Here is a 17912-nt window from a genome sequence, read left to right as displayed (position 1 = left end):
TTAACACCTCACCCAAGCCTGTATTCCTTTAGTTTTACTCTTTTCTGTTACAAATCCTGCCTTTTCCACTTCCTATCCCCTAAGTCATGTTTTTCCTTTAGAATTGCCACCCTCAGGCAGAAGGTGGCTGGCCTCCCACAACTGCTAAAACCAGTAGAGGTTGAACTGCCTTAATGTGGATACTACGTGACCCCTGTTGCCCCACCTTACTGCCCATTCTCCAGTCTGACCTGTTTTGATCTGGGTTTAAAGTGCAGTCTAAGGAAAAGGACCAGCCTTTGACATTCAGGGTGCAGGTAGATGGGCAGTGGCAGGAGGGAGTCTTCTGGATACACCTAGAAGATGGAAGAGAATCAGAGCCCATGGGAGCCCAGAGCCACTGAGGGCTGTACAAAAAGTACTATTTAGCTCAGCATAAGGGTGAACCATAGTCCCATTTTATTTTTAACTTTAGGACTGGGCACAGAGAAGATTCAGAGATATCTCTGCAGGAAAGGAAAGTGGGCAAACAGCACAACCTGACAAACCAGGGACTCTAGGTACCTTCCCAGGTAAGCAAACCAGGAATCCCAGAAAGGACAGCAGATTTGGCCGGGGTGGGGGGGGGGTTAGAGGAAACATTCATGGAGGATGAGGCAAGACCACAAGATAAGTGTCCATGAGCAGGCTAGTCCACTCTACAGCCTGAGGCTTATCCAGGGTAGAGAGGATACTAAGGGAAGGAACGCCCTTCATTATGTTGACTCTGCCCCAAGCCTTTAATGGAATTGGAGAAGGAAGTCTACCCAGAACCTCAGGTAACTCATGACATCCTGTTAGACACTTGAAGCAGGAATGGGAGTGGGGTAGAGCCACTTTGGACATGGGGAGTCACAGGGCAAAAAAACAGTGAGAGTCACTCGAGGAGCTTGACGTAATTTGCAGGGAAGAGTCCAAAGTGGCCGTGACAACGTCCCCGCCACCAGCCCTCATCCACCATCTCAATGTCAGTGATGACGTCATCTGGATCAAAGGAAATCTCATCACTTCCCTCTGTGGAGGAAGTTCAGGGGATATTAGGGATATTAGGTCAGACAAGAATCTCTCCATCCCTGTGTCCACCCTAACCCTCAGGGAAGGGAATAGGCCTGGCCACCTTCTTGATGACCCACAGGATTCATAACCCCGTCTCTTGTATCAGGGGTATTCAGGCAACAGGCCCCTCAGGCAACTCCCAACCTACCTCCTTGGTAATCATACAGGGCTACAGCTGAGATTCCGATAGCCCCAGCTGGGTAGCCTGATGATCCTGCATAATGAGAAATTTAAACATGGTTTGACCAAAATGGAGAAGGCAAACAGAGACAGATCCTGCTGAACAATAGGAGAATTCCTCTCCCTCCTTTCCTCCCCAAGAGCTGACAAAATTCAGAAGCTTCTTCTCCCCCCACCACTCACCAGCAAGGGCGGAGGAATTCTCAGGCTCAATCACATCCTCATAGTCCCCGTCTGCGTCGTCATCCTGCTCATGCCTGTCCATGTTGTCAACATCCTCATAGTCTCCCTGTGCGTCGTCATCCTGCTCATGCCTGTGCATGTTGTCAGCATCCTCATAGTCATTCTCGGGCTCAAGCTCGGGCTCGGGCTCGGGCTCGGGCTCGGGCTCTGCTTCATAAATCGGCTCTTCCTCCACTTGGAGGACATCCGGAGTCCTGGGGGGCAGAGCTGGGGGATTCTCATCATCCTGAGAAGAGACAATGTGGATCAGGACTCCACCAGGAGTTACCTCTCCAAAACCTCCCAGTGGAAGACTGCTACGGGCCCCTACTCTCTTCACCACCCTACCACTTCTATCCTACACCCTTGCCTCCACCTAACAGCCCGTTGGGGTGAACCTAGCTTCACTCTCAACCTCTTCCCACACCCATCCACTCGAAACATCCACCAAGAGAAGATAGGAGAGAAATGTAAAAGGTGTGAGGGGAGGGAAATAGAAAGCGAGTCAGATTCCTTGGAAGATCAGGAAAAGATTCAAGCAAGAGCACATTGTGAGGAGCACCACACTAGGGTGACCCACTGTCCCAGTTTGCTGGAGACCAAGGAGTTTCCCAGGACATGGGTTTTCCATGCCAAGACCAGGACAGTCCCAGGCAAACCAGGCTGGGGTTGATCACAGTATATCACCTTCCTAAGACATGAGGAGATGGACTAAGGGCAGAGACCCTTTGGGGGTATACTTACCTCTGGGATAGTCTGCCTCGAGGGCAGGGAGGACACTGGGAGGCCCCTACTGGTTTTCACAGGCTCAGGCTCTGAAGATGGACAACTCTCTGCTGGAGGCCAAGCCTGTGGAGAATGAAGCACCATCTCTCTAGTAAGCAAGCCTCCATCTTCCCTCTTACATTCTTTTTTTTTTTTTTTTACTGTTGTAGTTAAACGAAGTTTACTTTTCAAGTTAGTTTCCCCTACAAAAGTTTATACATACATTATTATGCAACCCTAACTGTTCTCCCCCTACTGTGACAGCATACTCCTCCTTTCCACCCTCGATTCCTCATGTCCACTCAACCAGCTCCCAACCCTCTCTGCCTTCCCATCTCACCTCTGGACAGAAGCTGCCCGTTTAGTCTCTCGTATCTACTTGAGCTAAGAGGCACACTCCTCACAAGTATCACTTTATGTCCCGCAGTCCAGTCCAATCCCTGTCTGAAGAGTTGGCCTCGGAAACTGTTTTAGTTCTGTGTTGACAGAGAGTCCGGGGACCATGCTTTGTGGGGTTCCTCCAGTCTCAGTCAGACCATTAAGTCTGGTCTTCTTACTAAAATTTGAGTTCTGTACCCCACCTTTCTCCTGCTCCATCCCGGACTCTCTGTTGTGTTCTCTGTCAGGGTGGTCATTGGTGGTAGCCTGGCACCATCTAGCTCTTCTGGCCCTCTTACACTCTTTTCTTACCTGGAACACTCCCTCCTGCTCTCCGCCAATCCATATCCACCTCATCCCTCAAGATGAGCTTCAACCTGAAGTGGTGGCTCCTTCCGTTCCTGCAGCATGACTGGCTACACTGGCTGGTGACCTGTCTCCTGTTGCACTACGAGTATCTCATTTGTTTGTTTTTTCTAACATTCTGGTATATGAGCTCCAATTACTCAATCAGACTGAAATCTCCCTGAAGACAAGGACAGCAGTTACAGACTCTGCCTATGACAGGGGAGGCCTTCGCCTTGTTTTCTGCCATTAATTCAGACACCACAGGCTCCTGTCTGGGCAAGGGATCCTGGGTGTAGATCCTGGGGAGGCAGCACTCACCTTTGAGGAGATTTTGTTGGGCAATGGGGCCGGTGCCACTGGCTCTTCCACAATCATCTCTGGCTGCTGAGCCTCACGGCTCATCTTTACTACAGCCTTTCGCTCCTTTTGCTGCTTGGCCATCTGCTTTGCCTTCTCCTCTTCCTCCTGCTTCCTCTTCTCCTCAGCCATGGACTCAAATTTTGCCTTGAGTCCACGGGCACCACTAGAAGCTTCAGACACAGCAAAAAGAATCAGGGTTGTCTTGGGTGAAGGTGGGGACAGTGAGAGGCTTGAAGGAGCAATAGGAATCAGTGAAATATCCAGGAGGAGAGAAGATGGGAGGGGACTGCTGGGAGGGCGGTAGGTAGAGAAATATTGGTGGAAGAACAAAGGCATTATAGGAAGATGGTGTAGCCCTGAAGCTAGATTTCCATTTAGCCAGGATGTGCTACCTCAGACTCTTGTCCTTTCTAAATTATAAGCCTTTCTCCCTAACAGAACTATTTCTTGTCCACATTCTTTAAATCTATATGTCCTCTGGCCACCACCCCACCCACTACCCCCAATACCAAACTCCCATCTCTATCTATCCTTCCCAAGCAATTTCATTCCCTTTCTGTGTTCTCTAGGAGCCTGGGTGGCACAAGTGGTTTGCAATCAGCTGCTAACCTAAAGGTCGGCAGTTCGAACCCACTCAGCAGCTCTGTGGAAGAAAGGCTTGGCAATATGCTTCCATAAAGATTATATCCAAGAAAACCCTATGGAGCAGTTCTACTCTGTAACACATGGAGTTGACATGAGTTGGGGGCTGACTCAAAGGCAGCCAACAACAACTCTGTTTTTTGCCCCCAGTTCTTTTCCCAACAACACTCTATCCCTGATTTTTGCAGGAGACAGAATCTGGGATATGAAGGTAGGGGTCAATTCTACCTCAGCTAATATAGATACTAAAAGGCATGGAGAAGATAGTCTGGGGAAGCGGAAGAATGAGCAGGGAGAGGAGGTTGAGTAGCACAGAGAGAGGGGATCGTTAAGACGTACCAGCCTCTATGGGTGTCGTCTTCTTATAAGCAGTGGTTGGGGCCTCCATTTCATTGAAGCCAACAGCACTCTGCAGGTGGGAGAACAGTATGGGGGGGGGCGGTAGGGAGGGTGTAGCAGGGACCCAGCAGGCAGTATTGGGGGCGGGGCCATTGCAGGAGGTATCCCTAACCATTTGATTCTCAATAGTTGGACAGGGATTCTAATATTATTGTTTTGTGGCCGAAACAGGGGTAAAAATGTTCTAAACTGGTGGGCTCCGCTTCTTGCAAGCTCAGTGTACCTAGAATCTCACATCTGCAAGCCCAGCTGCCTGGAAAGCAGCAGGGCCCCTGGCCAACACATGAGGAGGAGCTGGTGTAGGGGAGGACAGGGACATGAGTGGGAAGAGACTAAAGAGTGGGTTAAGCGATGACAGGCAATCCATGAACATTAAAGTCTAACATCACCTTTCCCTTGTGTCCATCCTTCTCCCTTTCTCTCTCTGCCTCCCTCACGCTCCTCAGGTAAAGCTGAGGCCTCTGAAGACATGCTCGTTAGATGCAGAGAACAGTCAATGGGAAGTGCAGGACACCAGGAGGACAAGCCTTGGGGACCTAGCGGCACTGTTCCTTACTGTCCCCAGCTTTGCTTCTCGCTCTTCTCTGCCCACTTCAGGTGCAGTTTAGGGAATTCTCGACACATTGTTGTTCTGGTGCTTTACCTTATCTACTCGGTCCTTCTGGATCCCATACTGGCCACCAAAGCCCTTGGCATAATCTGAAGAACAGAAAGGTGTGAAGTCATAACAGGAGATTAAAATGCTGGGAATGGGTGGGGAGAGGGAAGAGTGGAAGGGAAGACCAGAAGACAGGAACATGGGAAATTAAGAGATATGAGGAAATGTGAGAATCAGGATAGAGAGAGGCATGGAAGGGAAGAGAAGGAAAAGGATGGGGAGAAAAAAAGGTGCAAAAGAATGGTAGAGAGAAGAAGGAAGCATAGAAAGAGAGAAGTGACAAGAAAAGGGAGAACCGAAAGGAAGAAATAGGAAAAAATATTATAAGGAGAGCCCCCCAGCCACCCCTATGTGTCCCAGGGAAGAAGTAGACCTCTCTGTCATCTGTGGGACAAGGGGACCTCTAAGACTCATAACCTACCACCTCTATGCCTCCATCCAGCCTGTTTCTTCAATTACCCCTCCTCCTTGGCCTCCCTCCTCTGCCTTGATCCTAATCTTGCTGTTTTCCTCTTCACCCCTCTTAGTGTCCTCCACCCATAAACACTGTCTCTTCACCCACGTCCTCCGCTGAACATCTACCCCTCTGTTTTTTAGGGCCTCTAGATCACTCTGTCTGGGACCTCTCTCCTCCCCAACCCCAACTCACCTCTCTGGGACTCGTGTTTCTCCGTCTCTCCCTTGTAGTCATATCCCAGGGCTACTTTGTCCCGTTTATCCTTCTCCACCCCATAACGGCCACCGAAGCCACGGGAGTAATCTGTGGTTGAAGAAGCAGTCATGAGAGCCCACCCTCAGCCCACAGGAAAGTGCTGGAAAAGAGAGAAGTTGGGAGAAAGGGTGTAGGGTGGGAAGGGCCTGGGAATAGAGCAGGGCTTGAATATAGGCGAATTAAAGAGAAACGGTGTCCTAAACCTTCTTCTGTAAGCTTTCATTCAACACTTCTCACTCCTTTCCTCTCCTCTCCTCTCCCACTTTCATCCCAAGATGAGAAAAATCATTCCATTTTTCTCCCTCCTTCTTCAAGGAAGCTGCAACTAGAGGGTGTGGGGAGAGACTTCTGGGAAAAAAAGGCAGATAAATCTGAAATGGATGCCTATCCCTGCTCTCATACAGACACACAGAATTATGAGCTAAAATATAACAATTATTATTATTTTTTAGTAGTGAAGCTCAAAAGGAAGAAACATTCCTGGATCCAGAAACAAAGATAGGAATCATAGCAGTACATGTGCTAGTAATTATGAGCCGACACCACGGAAACACCAGGAGTGTTTTAGTCCCAAATGCCTAGGGGTTAGGATCTAGGGTCCGGGTTTCCGACTGCTATACAGGAACAGGGGATGGAGAGCAGGAAATGAGGCCCTGTCCACTGCTATACAGGGTTCTAGAAAAATTCTACTCACTAGTCCAGTGAAATGGTGAGGGGGAATTTGTAGTCTGTTTAGCATTTGGTAGGGAGAAAATTTACCTATGAGACTTGGAAACTTAAGGCCTACACCTGAGAATTGAATATAAATATCCATTTTATACTACTAACGTGATACAGGAATTCTAAGCTGAGACATTAACTTACATGCTGATCCAAGAAAATATATGCCATGGAAAGAGTAAGCATAAGAAAGATGGAATGAATAGGAAGCACAGTAGACCTCAAGATAAAATGCATTACAATGACATAATGATAAAAGAGTGATTCATAGGGATTGTGTATTCATCCATCAGGAAAATGTATGCTGGTATAAACCTATTAACAGAATCATAATTCATGCAGCAAAAACTGACAAAGTTAAAAAGAGAAGTTCCAGAAGAAAATTTTTAACGCGCCCTTTCCCATTAATTGATAGAACAAAAAGACACACCAAAAAAAAAAAAAAAAATCAGTAAAATTAAAGAAGATCTAAACAACACTGGGAATGAACAAGACTGAATAGGTATTTACAGAACACTACACCCCAAAACTGCAGAATACACATTCTTTAAATGCACATAAAACATTCACCAAGGAAGACCATATGCTGGTCCATACAGTAAGTCACACTATATTTCATTCAAACATTAGTGATCATATTCTCTGATCACAGTAAATTAAATCAGAAAATCAATAACAGCAAAAAAAAAATCTAGAAATTTCCCCCCCAACCCCAATACCTGGACAATAAATAACATACTTCTAAATTACCCATGGGTCAAAGAAGAAATCATAAGGGAAATTAGAAAATATTTTAAACTAAATAAAAATAAAAACACAACATATTTGTGGAATGCAACAAAAACAGCATTTGAATTGCCATATTAGTAAGACTTGAATCAGGTATCCAAGTTGCTGTTTTAAGAAGCTAGAAAAATAACAAATTAAGCCCACATTGTGTAGGAGAAAATAACAAAGAAAATGGCAGAAATTAATAAAATTTTTAAAAGCAGTGAACAACAAAGAAAATTAACAAAGCCAAAAGTTAGTTCTTTGAAAAGAATAATAAAATGGATTAACCTCTAGCAAGAATAATCAATTAAAGAAATGAAAAATCAGAAATTAACATAAGCATATCACTACAGAACATACAGACATTAAAAAGAAAATAAGGGAATGCTATGAATGAATTTATGCCAATAAATTTGACAATACAGATGAACTTCTAATTGAATAATAACAAAGATGAAGATGTGGCCTTACTGAACCTTAGTAATTACAGGGCTAACTGCTGGTGTTGGGGGTTCATTCTCTGCACCGTTGCCTGAGGTTTTCTGTCCTGGTTTCTCCGGAGGCAGTGGCTGGGTTGACCAGAGCCAGCCCTCTCAAATGCTGAGGTTTGTGGCAAAAACAATCAATTTTTTGTTATTGGTTTTCTAATTCCCTGAAAAGCACAACTTACCATAACTGACTTAAGAAAAAATTGAAAAGACTAAATAGCCCTATATCTGTTTAAGAAATTGAATTCATAATAATTAAAAAAAAAAACTACAAATAAAAAGTGATCCATTACTATTAAACCCCCTTGAACTCAGCCAAAAATAAAGGTAAAATTTTTATATATGAGGCACTTTCTCAACCCAGGGCACATGAAATTCTCATAAAAGAAATACCCCTCCTCTCCACTGAAATAAGCTTACAAACAGAAATTACAAACTATCAAGGAAATAAATTACCACGAAGGAAAGCAGATTAATAAAACAGAAAGGTTGGCATCCGCAAGAATTGTTACTAATATAAGAATATGATGAAACTATAAAAGAAATATGCTTAAAATAATTAAAGACCTTAAAAAGGGAGTAAAAAAAAAGAAAAAGAAAACCATAATGAAAGTATAAGACAAAAAGAATCAGTAGATTTGCAAAAGAACCAAAGGAAACTTCTAGAAATGAAAATATCTGAATGAAAAGTTAAAAATCTAATGGACAGCTTAAACAATACCTAAGAACAGCTGAAGGAAGAATCAATCATTTTAACATAGATCTAAGGGAATTACCCAGAATGCAGCACAGGGAAATACAGAGATGGACATAGAGAAAAGACAGAGAGACACGGAGGTGAGATGGAAAAGTCTAACACACGTCTAATCGGAGCTCCAGAAGAAGCAATAGGAGAGAATGGAGAATCACTATCCACAGAGAAAATCCATGAGAACATTCCATAACTAAACAAAGGTCATGTCTCAGGTTGAAGATGGACAATAAGTGTCACATAGGATAATACAAATGGAAACCCTGGTGGCGTAGTGGTTAAGAGTTTGGCTGCTAATCAATAGGTCGGCAGTTCAAATCCACCAGGTGCTCCTTGGAAACCCTATGGGGCAGTTCTACTCTATCCTATAGGGTGGCTATGAGTTGGAATCGACTCAATGGCAATTGGTTCGGTTAACACCTAGACACAGCCTGATGATATTGCAGAGTATCAGAGACAAGAAGAAAATCTTAAAAGAGAGAAAGAATACATGTATTTACAAAAGAATGATAATTAGACTGACACAAGGAAATGCCAGAGACAATGAAATAATATCTTCAAAGTGATGGAGGGAAAATAACAATGAAGAGTGGGCAAAATAAAGACGTTTTTCTCACTGAAAAAAAACAACAAAGGATGTCCTCTAGCAAGAAGGAAATTAATCCTAGTAGTAAACTGTAAGACACAGTAAATGGTGATGAGGAAGGAAATTGGTAAGTATGTTGGTCAATTTAAGGAAGCATCCACTAAGTAATAATAATGATTTATTTTTGTGGGGTTTAAAAACAAGATAAAATCAAGATACTGCTTCTAATATGGTTGGTAGAAAGATTGCAGTTAAAATATTGTTTCCTTTGTTACTCAGGGGGAAGATAGTGATTTTAAATTTTAAGTTAAAGATGCTTGTTAAAATTTAGGGATAACTTCTAAAAATAAATGAGTAGAATGCATTGTTTTTAATCTACTAGAGGGAAATGAAGGCCTAAATAAAACTTGATCAATGTTATAAAAAGCAGTATAGAAAAAAAGACGGAGAGCTGGATCATGGAACTAAAGGGAGCCGGTGACAGCTCTTGGACAATGAGGTCTGAGCAGAATAGCAGGTCAGGGGGCTTGCTGAGGCTGAGGGGCAGGGTCCTTGCCTTTCTGAGATGCATGCTTCTCCACTTCTCCTTTGTAATCAAAGCCAACTGCTGACTACAGAGAAAAGAACAGAGAAGTGATTAAAGAGCCATGGCCCACAATTTCTTTCCCTCCTTGCCTTACCTTTACTCCCAGCTCAGCCTCAGAGCTACATAGTGATGATATTGTTGTTGCTGTTCTTGGGCGCCGCCGAGTCGGTTCCAACTCATAGCAGCCTGTGTACCACAGAACGAAAACACTGCCTGGTCCTGCACCATTGTTGCTATGTTTGAGCCAATTGTTGCAGCCACTGTGATGTTAGGGATCAACTTACTCAGTCCTAGAGTCAGCCAGGATCCAGACATTCCTGACTGCCTCCCATTCCACCAAAATCCATGTAGCTGTGGCCCCACCTGGCTCAGTAACTATGGCTTTGCAAGCAAGTCTAGGTTTTGCATCTTAAAACCTAATTAGTATATACAGTTTCTTAATTTACATGACACACATTGTTTAGGTGATTCAGTTTGTGCTTCCTTGGGCAGAAGATGTGACAATGAGAGATCAGGCAAAGGCAGGAGGGGCCTAGATGAAGCAGGAAATTCCATCCTGATTATACAGCATTGCTGTTCTTGTGTGCTGTTGAGGGGACTCTGACCATAGCAATCTTATAGGGCAGAGGAGAACTACCCCGTAAGGTTTCCTCAGCTGTAATCTTTTCCAGAAGCAGATCTTTTCTCCCACGGAACTGTTAGTGGGTTCGAACCAGCAACCTTTCGCTTAGCAGTCTAGCGCTTAACCGTTACTGCCTTAAACAATTCCCTTCTGCCCCTTTCTTTTTCCCTTTATAGTATGTTTTGAACTTTTCTGTTCTTTTTTTTTTTTCCTACAGTGCAAACAAATAACTTTCTAGCACTTAGCTTTAAGGATTCAAGCCCACCTAATTAGCACCTACAGGTAAAAAGGAATCTCAGATAGCTGTGAAAATAAACGTCTTCTTTCTCTGAGCAACGGCAGGGGAAGAGACACTATTCTGCACTGTTAAAATTACTTCAAAGACTCTGATCCAATAAAGTATGGAACTGAGAACCACAATGAGTATTAGTCTTGCTCTCTTGTGCAGGATATCTTCCTGTAATCAGACCGTCCTTTTTATCTGTCTTTAAAAGTGTTTTGTTGCTGTTGTTGTAGAAAGGAGTCTTTAAAACACCCACGCTTCAGAGATTAATGCCAAATCCTGTGAAAAGTAACTACCTTGCAAAAACATTATAATCCTAATTAGTTGTTTTCCTTGATTATTTGTGCCTTGGTAATATTATTTAAACTGACGCCTCCGTTTTCCTAAAAGGCATAATAATTATAAGGTTTCTATATTAAGCCAAAAGAGGAATTTTGGGATTTTCCTCTTCTCTCTTTAGCATACAAGTATAATAACAACTCATCACTTAAGGGATTCCTGATTCATACAGAGTTTGAGAGCTTTTCTCTCATTTAAATTAATGCCTTGCAGTTCAGTATGCGGCCTCCAACGTGGCACCAAGGAACTGGCTGAGGGAGGTCATGGGAGCTAGCGTCCACTGCCCTGTTTTTCCACAGGAGAAGCATGGGCCCACACTCAAGGGCGAGTGTTGGTATGTCCAGCATGGTTTGAGGTGGGCAGCACAGGGAGAGAGCTGTCACTTACCTTGTCTGCCCTGTCTCTCTCAACTCCATATTTGCCCCCAAAGCCTCTGGTAGCGTCAGTCTGAGAAGAGTGCTTCTCCACCTCCGCGACATACTCATGGCCCACAGCACTCTGAGAAAATCAAGAACAGAGTGAACGATAAGATAAAAACAGACACGAAAAAATGGAAAGACGCATAGATGGGATGGAGTGTAAGAACACAGGAAATTCTATTCTGGGTTAGACTCCTGGCCTCTGACGGCTGGTGCCAAGGAGTATGATGGGAGAGCAAGGTGACTTTTTCTGAAACTTAGCACATCCCTGATGCTTCTTGAATACCATCAGGAATCCATCATACAAGAAAGTCCAAGAAGATGGGCTAGGAGGCATGATAGAGACTGGGCAGACGAAGCTGTATTTAGACCAGAAAAAAGAGCTAAAACAAGGGCTTTGTCCATCAAAACAGAAATGAGGGTAGGTATGGGGAGACACCAAGCAGGGCTAACTGGACACCATAGCTGGAATTGAATATTTCACAAAAACAGCCTGCTGTTCTGGATCTTTGCTCCCGTGTAGCCATTAAAGTTCAGAAGTACCACCCGTGCTCTGATATGTAACGGTAACTGACTCTTCAGACCAAAGGAGGTTAGTAGACAATACTGGGAGCCATCCAAAATAGCAGATAACTCAATCCCTTCCACTCTTTACTCCACCTACCTGTTTTGTTTTCTATTTGGTTTTGATACATATTTCTCTTCTAATACTTAGATATGGACGTTTTCATAATCTGAGAATTAAGTAATATGTCAAAGTAAATAATGATACTATCTTTCAAAGTCTCAACTAAGAAGAAATTAGAAAACTTCTCTTTCCTCCTGTATTTCCAACCCCATGCTGGGATTGACATGAAGTTGTGCCCCATATGAGCTCTTGGATACTCATTTTGCAGTGTTTCTGTGTCTGTGTAGGACAATTTCACTTTACTTGTTGAATTTACATTTTTTATATTTAACAGATAAAGGAAATTCCATGTTCATATGTGAGGGGGCATCTAATGAATAAGTTCACACCGATATTTTTCACACCCATGTATACAATATATATGATACATACGAAAAGACCACTGACCACACAAACAAATAAAGAATAATAGAAGTTGCAGGGTACACATAACATAAAAACATTCAAAAGCGGAAAACAAGTTTGAAACATATTTTCCCCTTCTCCACTTGCACTCTCTCTCCCCAGTCTAGGAGTTAACAATGCGGCTGGGGCAACAATAGGCCAGTCCTTCTAAATAAATATATGTAGACTCTCTATTTTAGAGCCCAAACAAATACTGTACTTTTGAGTAAGTTTTAAACCATAAAACCAACAAATTTTTCAATGTGTCTTTTTTTTTTTTTTTAACCCTTTCAACAAACCTTGTCCATTCGGTCTCTTTCTACCCCAAACCGGCCTCCGTAGCCATGCGACGCTTTGGGCCCCGATTCCATCTCCTTCTTCTTGAGAACGCCATGCTCCTCTGACACTTGGTTTCTCAGCTGGTGGATGCTGGAAGTAACCACACAACAGAGACTTATGTAGCACACAGAGGTCAACACACCAGCCTTCTTAGAAGAAAGGAAATCTTGAGGTCTGTTCTGTCTGTTTTTAACAATAACCTGAGCCACCAAAATAAACTAGTGATGGGTCTGGGAGTTGTAAGAGATCATTGTGGCCTACATACCATTGTTGTTTTTAGGTGCCGTCCAGTCGGTTCTGACACATGCATACCATAGCTTGATTTAAACTCTCCGTATGCCAATATTATTCCCTGTTATTTTGCTCCCTAAAACAACTTTCTGATCTTTAGTTCCATTTTTCATGTTCCTAAATATTAAGAAAAAGAAAAAAAACAAACCCATTGCCATCGAGTCCATTCTGACTCACAGAGACCCTATAGGACAGAGTAGAACTGCCCTATGGAATTTCCAAGGAGCAGCTGGAACTGCCCTATGGAATTTCCAAGGAGCAGCTGGTGGATTTGAACTCCCAACATTTTGGTTAGCAGCCCAGCTCTTAACCACAGTGCCACCAGAGCTCCTAAATATTAAAGGACACTAATACCTATATTCTAGTAATTGGCTAGTTATTTTTCTCTCTGAATGGATTTGCTTTCTAGCAATTAGGTAATCTGTTTCAAGCATACAAATATTCATATTTTTTGACCCATACATTCTTATCCTGGGAGTCTATGCCAAGGAAATAATTTTAAATATGGCAAAGCTTAATTGTATAAAATAGTAAGAATCAAGAAACAATCTATATAGCCAAGGATTGGAAAATAGTTATGTAAATTGCAGTATCATCTTTCAGTGGCATATTAGGAAGTCATTGAAAACGATGGTTATAAAAAATGTAGCATTAGGAAAGTTTATCTATATGTCAATTTAGTCCCCTCTTTCCAAAAAATCTGATAATTCTTGAGAGAACTAATAACTAATAAAAACTAAGCAATAAAATTCACCCTTATCACTAATTTCTGTAACACTTTAGGACTCAAATAACCTTGATTTGGGACACCTCTACTCCTAAGAGAAAGGAGCCCTGGTGGCACAAATGGTTAAGCGCTCAGCTGCAGCTCCCATAAAGATTACAGCCAAGAAAAGCCTATGGCGCAGTTCTACTCTGTCACATGGGGTCACTATGAGTTGAAATCGACTAGACTGCACCTAACAGCAACAACCCCTAAAAGAAACACCAAAAACAGGCATCCTCTTTCTAAGGTCACGCTCACTTTCATCTTCACCGTGAAAATAGCTGTAACACTGGAGTGTAGAGAGAGACAAACCTGTTTGGTCTGAGGATACAGAGCTATAGCTTAGCACCAGCACCAACAAGTGACAATCAGGACTGATATTTAGACACATATAATGACCCCTGGGGATTCTCAGAAACATTGGGGCAAGAGAACTCTAAATAAAAATTTGGCTTCCTGTAGCAAGCAATGGAGGTTTTTAGAGTATTGAAATGGCAGTGTTACTGGGCCTTTGTCTACAATCACTAGTGGGAAAACCAGATGATTGGTTATAGCAGAAGGGCCATCTCACAGTGGGAATTCTCCTCTGTAATGGAAGAATAGATCCATCTGGTGGCCTTGTGCGATAAACCCATTAATGGCCTTTAAAAACACCTTATCAGTTTTAACAGGAAGGGAAGCTTTAGCCACAGATATTTTTAGAAAGCTGGCTTTGAGCCAGATGAAATGGAACTAAGTGCTGGAAAACCCCTCTGTACCCATGCCTCTGGCAGTCGTGAAAGCAGAGATCCTTGTGTTTCTAGTTCATCAGCACCATCAATTTAGAACTGTGTTTAGGGTCAAAAAGAGCTATGGGTTCCAAGAACATCTAAATGACTATCCAACATTCCCCAACTCAAGTATTTGGAGGAGGAATGAAGAAAATGTGACCAAATGTTGCTTTCAAATGGGAAAAATGCACAAAAAGCTTTAATGAGCCCAGTGACTGGATCATAACTATATCATAGTTGAAACTAGTTTTTAAAATCAATTAAAAAATGAGTTGCAGAAATGTCCACCTAATGGATGACAGCATAGTGCAAGGCCAGTCAGGGGATCATGCCAGTAGATGATGTAATTTGAATGAAAATGCCGAGGCCTGGGTAGACCCACTGCTTACCAAATTCTTTAGGCTATGGCTGAGGCCAGTTCACATGGGTCTTAGTTATATCATTCTTTCATTCAATAAATATTAATTGAGCAACTTTGGAGTGTCAGGCACTGTTAGGCTCCAAGGATACAAAGATGATAAATGTATGGAGATAGTGGTCAGGTAGAACAAATAGATGGGAAAACAAAAAATCACAATTCATTGTGCTAAATAACAGGCCTAAGAAATTTTTGACAGCTTAACTCTAAAACGCCTGTTTTAAGTTTTAAAATACCTTGGAATTTTTCTGTTTATGGTGATGGTTACCCAATGTGAGTAATGTAACTGATATAACTAAATTGTAAACCTGAAAAATGTTGAATTGGCAAATTTGTGTTCTATATGTTTTTACAACAATTAAAAAAAAATACCTTGGAATTGATAACACAGCAGTTTCTTAAAGGTTCATAAAGTAGTTTATGAAAACCAAAGAAATTCTAGGATCTCAAAGATGAGTACAGAGAAAGGTCAGGTAGTTTGTATTTACTACAAAAGTAAAAGCATAAAGACGAATGATAAACTAAAAGGTCTTAATTTACAGACAACATGATCATGTATGTAGAAAATCTGAAGAATTTACATAAAAAAAGCTACTAGAATTTTAAATGCATTTGATAAGGTCACTACATAAAAGTCAATTGTGTTTCTACACACTAGCCATAAATATTTGGAAATTGAAATTTGAAAATAAATACCATTTACAGTTGCCTGAAATAACATGAAATATTTAGGGATAAATTTAACAAAACGTGCAAAACCTGAACACAGAAAACATTTCTGAAAAATTTAAAGAAGACCTAAATAAATGAAGAGATATCCATGTTCATGAACTGGAAAACTCAGTATCTTTAAGAGGTTAATTCTCCCTAAAATGTCTATAGATTCAATACAATCTGAATTAATATTCCAACAAGTATGTTTGTAGGAATTGACTCACTGATTCAAAAATGTATGTGGAAATATAAAGTCTTAGAATAATAAAAAAGTCTTTGGGTTTCTTTTTTTTTTATTTTAATCTTTAAAATGAAAAGGTTTATTAAGATATTCTTTTCTTAACCATTTTTAAATCCTGTGATTCTGGATTTGTGGGGTAGCTACAATACAACCATAGATCCTTAGAGTAGCTACCAAGCAACGTGCTAGCCTTTAAAGTTACTAGTGTTCTAAGTTTTTTATGAAGGTGCAGGTGATTGGGCAGAGGGGATAGTGTTTTGTCTGACCCACTCATTCGTCATCAACATCACCAATAGCTAGAGCATGAGAGACTCATGATGAAAAGGAGTTTTTCATTACCGCGTGGGTATTAGTTCTTCCTTAATGGGTGGGTTGTTCTGTACTCAAGAACGGTGGGCCTGTGAAGAGTGAAGCCACTCTGTTATGTGAGGGGGTGGGTTTAATCACAAGAGTGAATTCATGCATTTGGGTGAACACCACTACCCCATCTCCACTGAGACCACTTATATGGTCACCCACCTTAACTATGAAATCCAGTGGGCTTGCCTCAGTTCCCTACTATTTGACTGCTTTATGTCATTCGGCATTGCTGAAACTCTCACAGAAATCTCCTCCCCTTTTTCTTAAAAAATAAGAACGAAGTTGGACAACTAACTGATTGCAAGATTTATCACAAATAACCAATGCGGTGTGGTATTGCTGTCAGTGTAGACATATAAATCGATGGAACAGAATAGAGAATCCAGAATAGACCCATCATATATGATTAAAATGCCAGGTAAGTCAATGCATAAGGGATAGTCTTTAATGCTATTAGAACAACTAAATATCCACACAGAAGAAAAATGAACCACGATCTTTACTTACTTCACACCATACACAAAAGTTAACTTGAAATGGATCGTAGGCCTAAATGTAAAAGCTAAAACTATAAAACTTTTAGAACAAAACATAGGACAAAATCTTCATAATTTTGGGCTAGGCAAAAATTTCTTAGACACAAAAAAACTAACCATCAAATTTTTTTGATAAATTGGACTTTATCAGAATTAAAAACTTCTGCTCTTCAAAAGATACCATTAATGAAATGAAAAGGCAAGTTACACTCTGGAAGAAAATATTTGTAAAACATATCTGACAAAGGACTTGTATCCACTATATATAAAGAGCTCTTAAAATGAAATAATAAAAAGACAAACAACCCACTTTAAAAGTAAGAAAAATATTTGAACAGAAAAAATTTCAAAAAGAAAATATATGAAGATACATAAATGGCACATGAAAAGATGCTGAATAAAGTTAGTCATCAGACAAGTACAAATTAAAATCACTACATACCCACTAAAGTGGATAAATTAAAAATACTAACAATACCAAGTGTTGAAAAGGATGTGGAGCAATTGAAACCCATAAATTTCTGATGGGAAATGAAAAATGGTAAATGCTCCTTGGAAAACAGTTTGGCATTTTCTTATAAAGTTAAACACACACTATATGACCCAGCAGTCAAGAAGTCAAGTGACATATTGCATTGGGCAAATTTTCTGCAAAAGACCTTTTTAAAGTGTTAAAAGCAAAGATGTCACCTTGAGACTGAGGTGTGCCTGACCCAAGCCAAGGTGTTTGCAGTAGCCTCATATGCATGTGAAAGCTGGACAATGAATAAGGATGACGGAAGAAGAATTGACGCCCTTGAATTGTAGAGTTGGCAAAGAATATTGAATATACCATAGACTGCCAAAAGAATGAACAAATCTGTCTTGGAAGAAATACAGCCAGAATGCGCCTTAGAAGCAAGAATGGTGAGACTACATCTCACATACTTTGGACATGTTATCAGGAGGGATCAGTCCCTGGAGAAGGACATCATGCTTGGTAAAGTAGAGGGTCAATGAGGAAGAGGAAGACACTTAACGAGATGGATTGACACAGTGGCTGTAACAATGGGCACAAGCATAACAATGATTGTGAGGATGGCGCAGGACCAGGCAGTGTTTC

The 17912-nt window shown here is 41.5% G+C and overlaps 1 protein-coding gene across 1 annotated transcript in view; it reads right to left on the bottom strand.

Annotated features, from left to right (window-relative positions):
* Positions 1-415: 415 nt before the first annotated feature.
* HCLS1 (hematopoietic cell-specific Lyn substrate 1) overlaps positions 416-17912 on the bottom strand; it is a 26581-nt gene continuing 9084 nt past the window's right edge. The window contains exons 4-14 of the mRNA XM_004373725.2: positions 12675-12804; positions 11272-11382; positions 9611-9665; positions 5676-5786; positions 5012-5067; positions 4309-4378; positions 3286-3497; positions 2221-2325; positions 1438-1723; positions 1223-1288; positions 416-1032 (exon numbers count right to left, since the gene is read on the bottom strand). Coding sequence (XP_004373782.1) covers positions 896-1032; positions 1223-1288; positions 1438-1723; positions 2221-2325; positions 3286-3497; positions 4309-4378; positions 5012-5067; positions 5676-5786; positions 9611-9665; positions 11272-11382; positions 12675-12804 — 1339 coding nt within the window. The 3' untranslated portion in view covers positions 416-895. The remainder of the gene's footprint in view (positions 1033-1222; positions 1289-1437; positions 1724-2220; positions 2326-3285; positions 3498-4308; positions 4379-5011; positions 5068-5675; positions 5787-9610; positions 9666-11271; positions 11383-12674; positions 12805-17912) is intronic.

This window comes from Trichechus manatus, unplaced genomic scaffold, assembly GCF_000243295.1.
Source record: "Trichechus manatus latirostris isolate Lorelei unplaced genomic scaffold, TriManLat1.0 scaffold00026, whole genome shotgun sequence".
NCBI lineage: Eukaryota > Metazoa > Chordata > Mammalia > Sirenia > Trichechidae > Trichechus > Trichechus manatus.
This window is presented reverse-complemented; position numbering and strand designations above follow the sequence as displayed.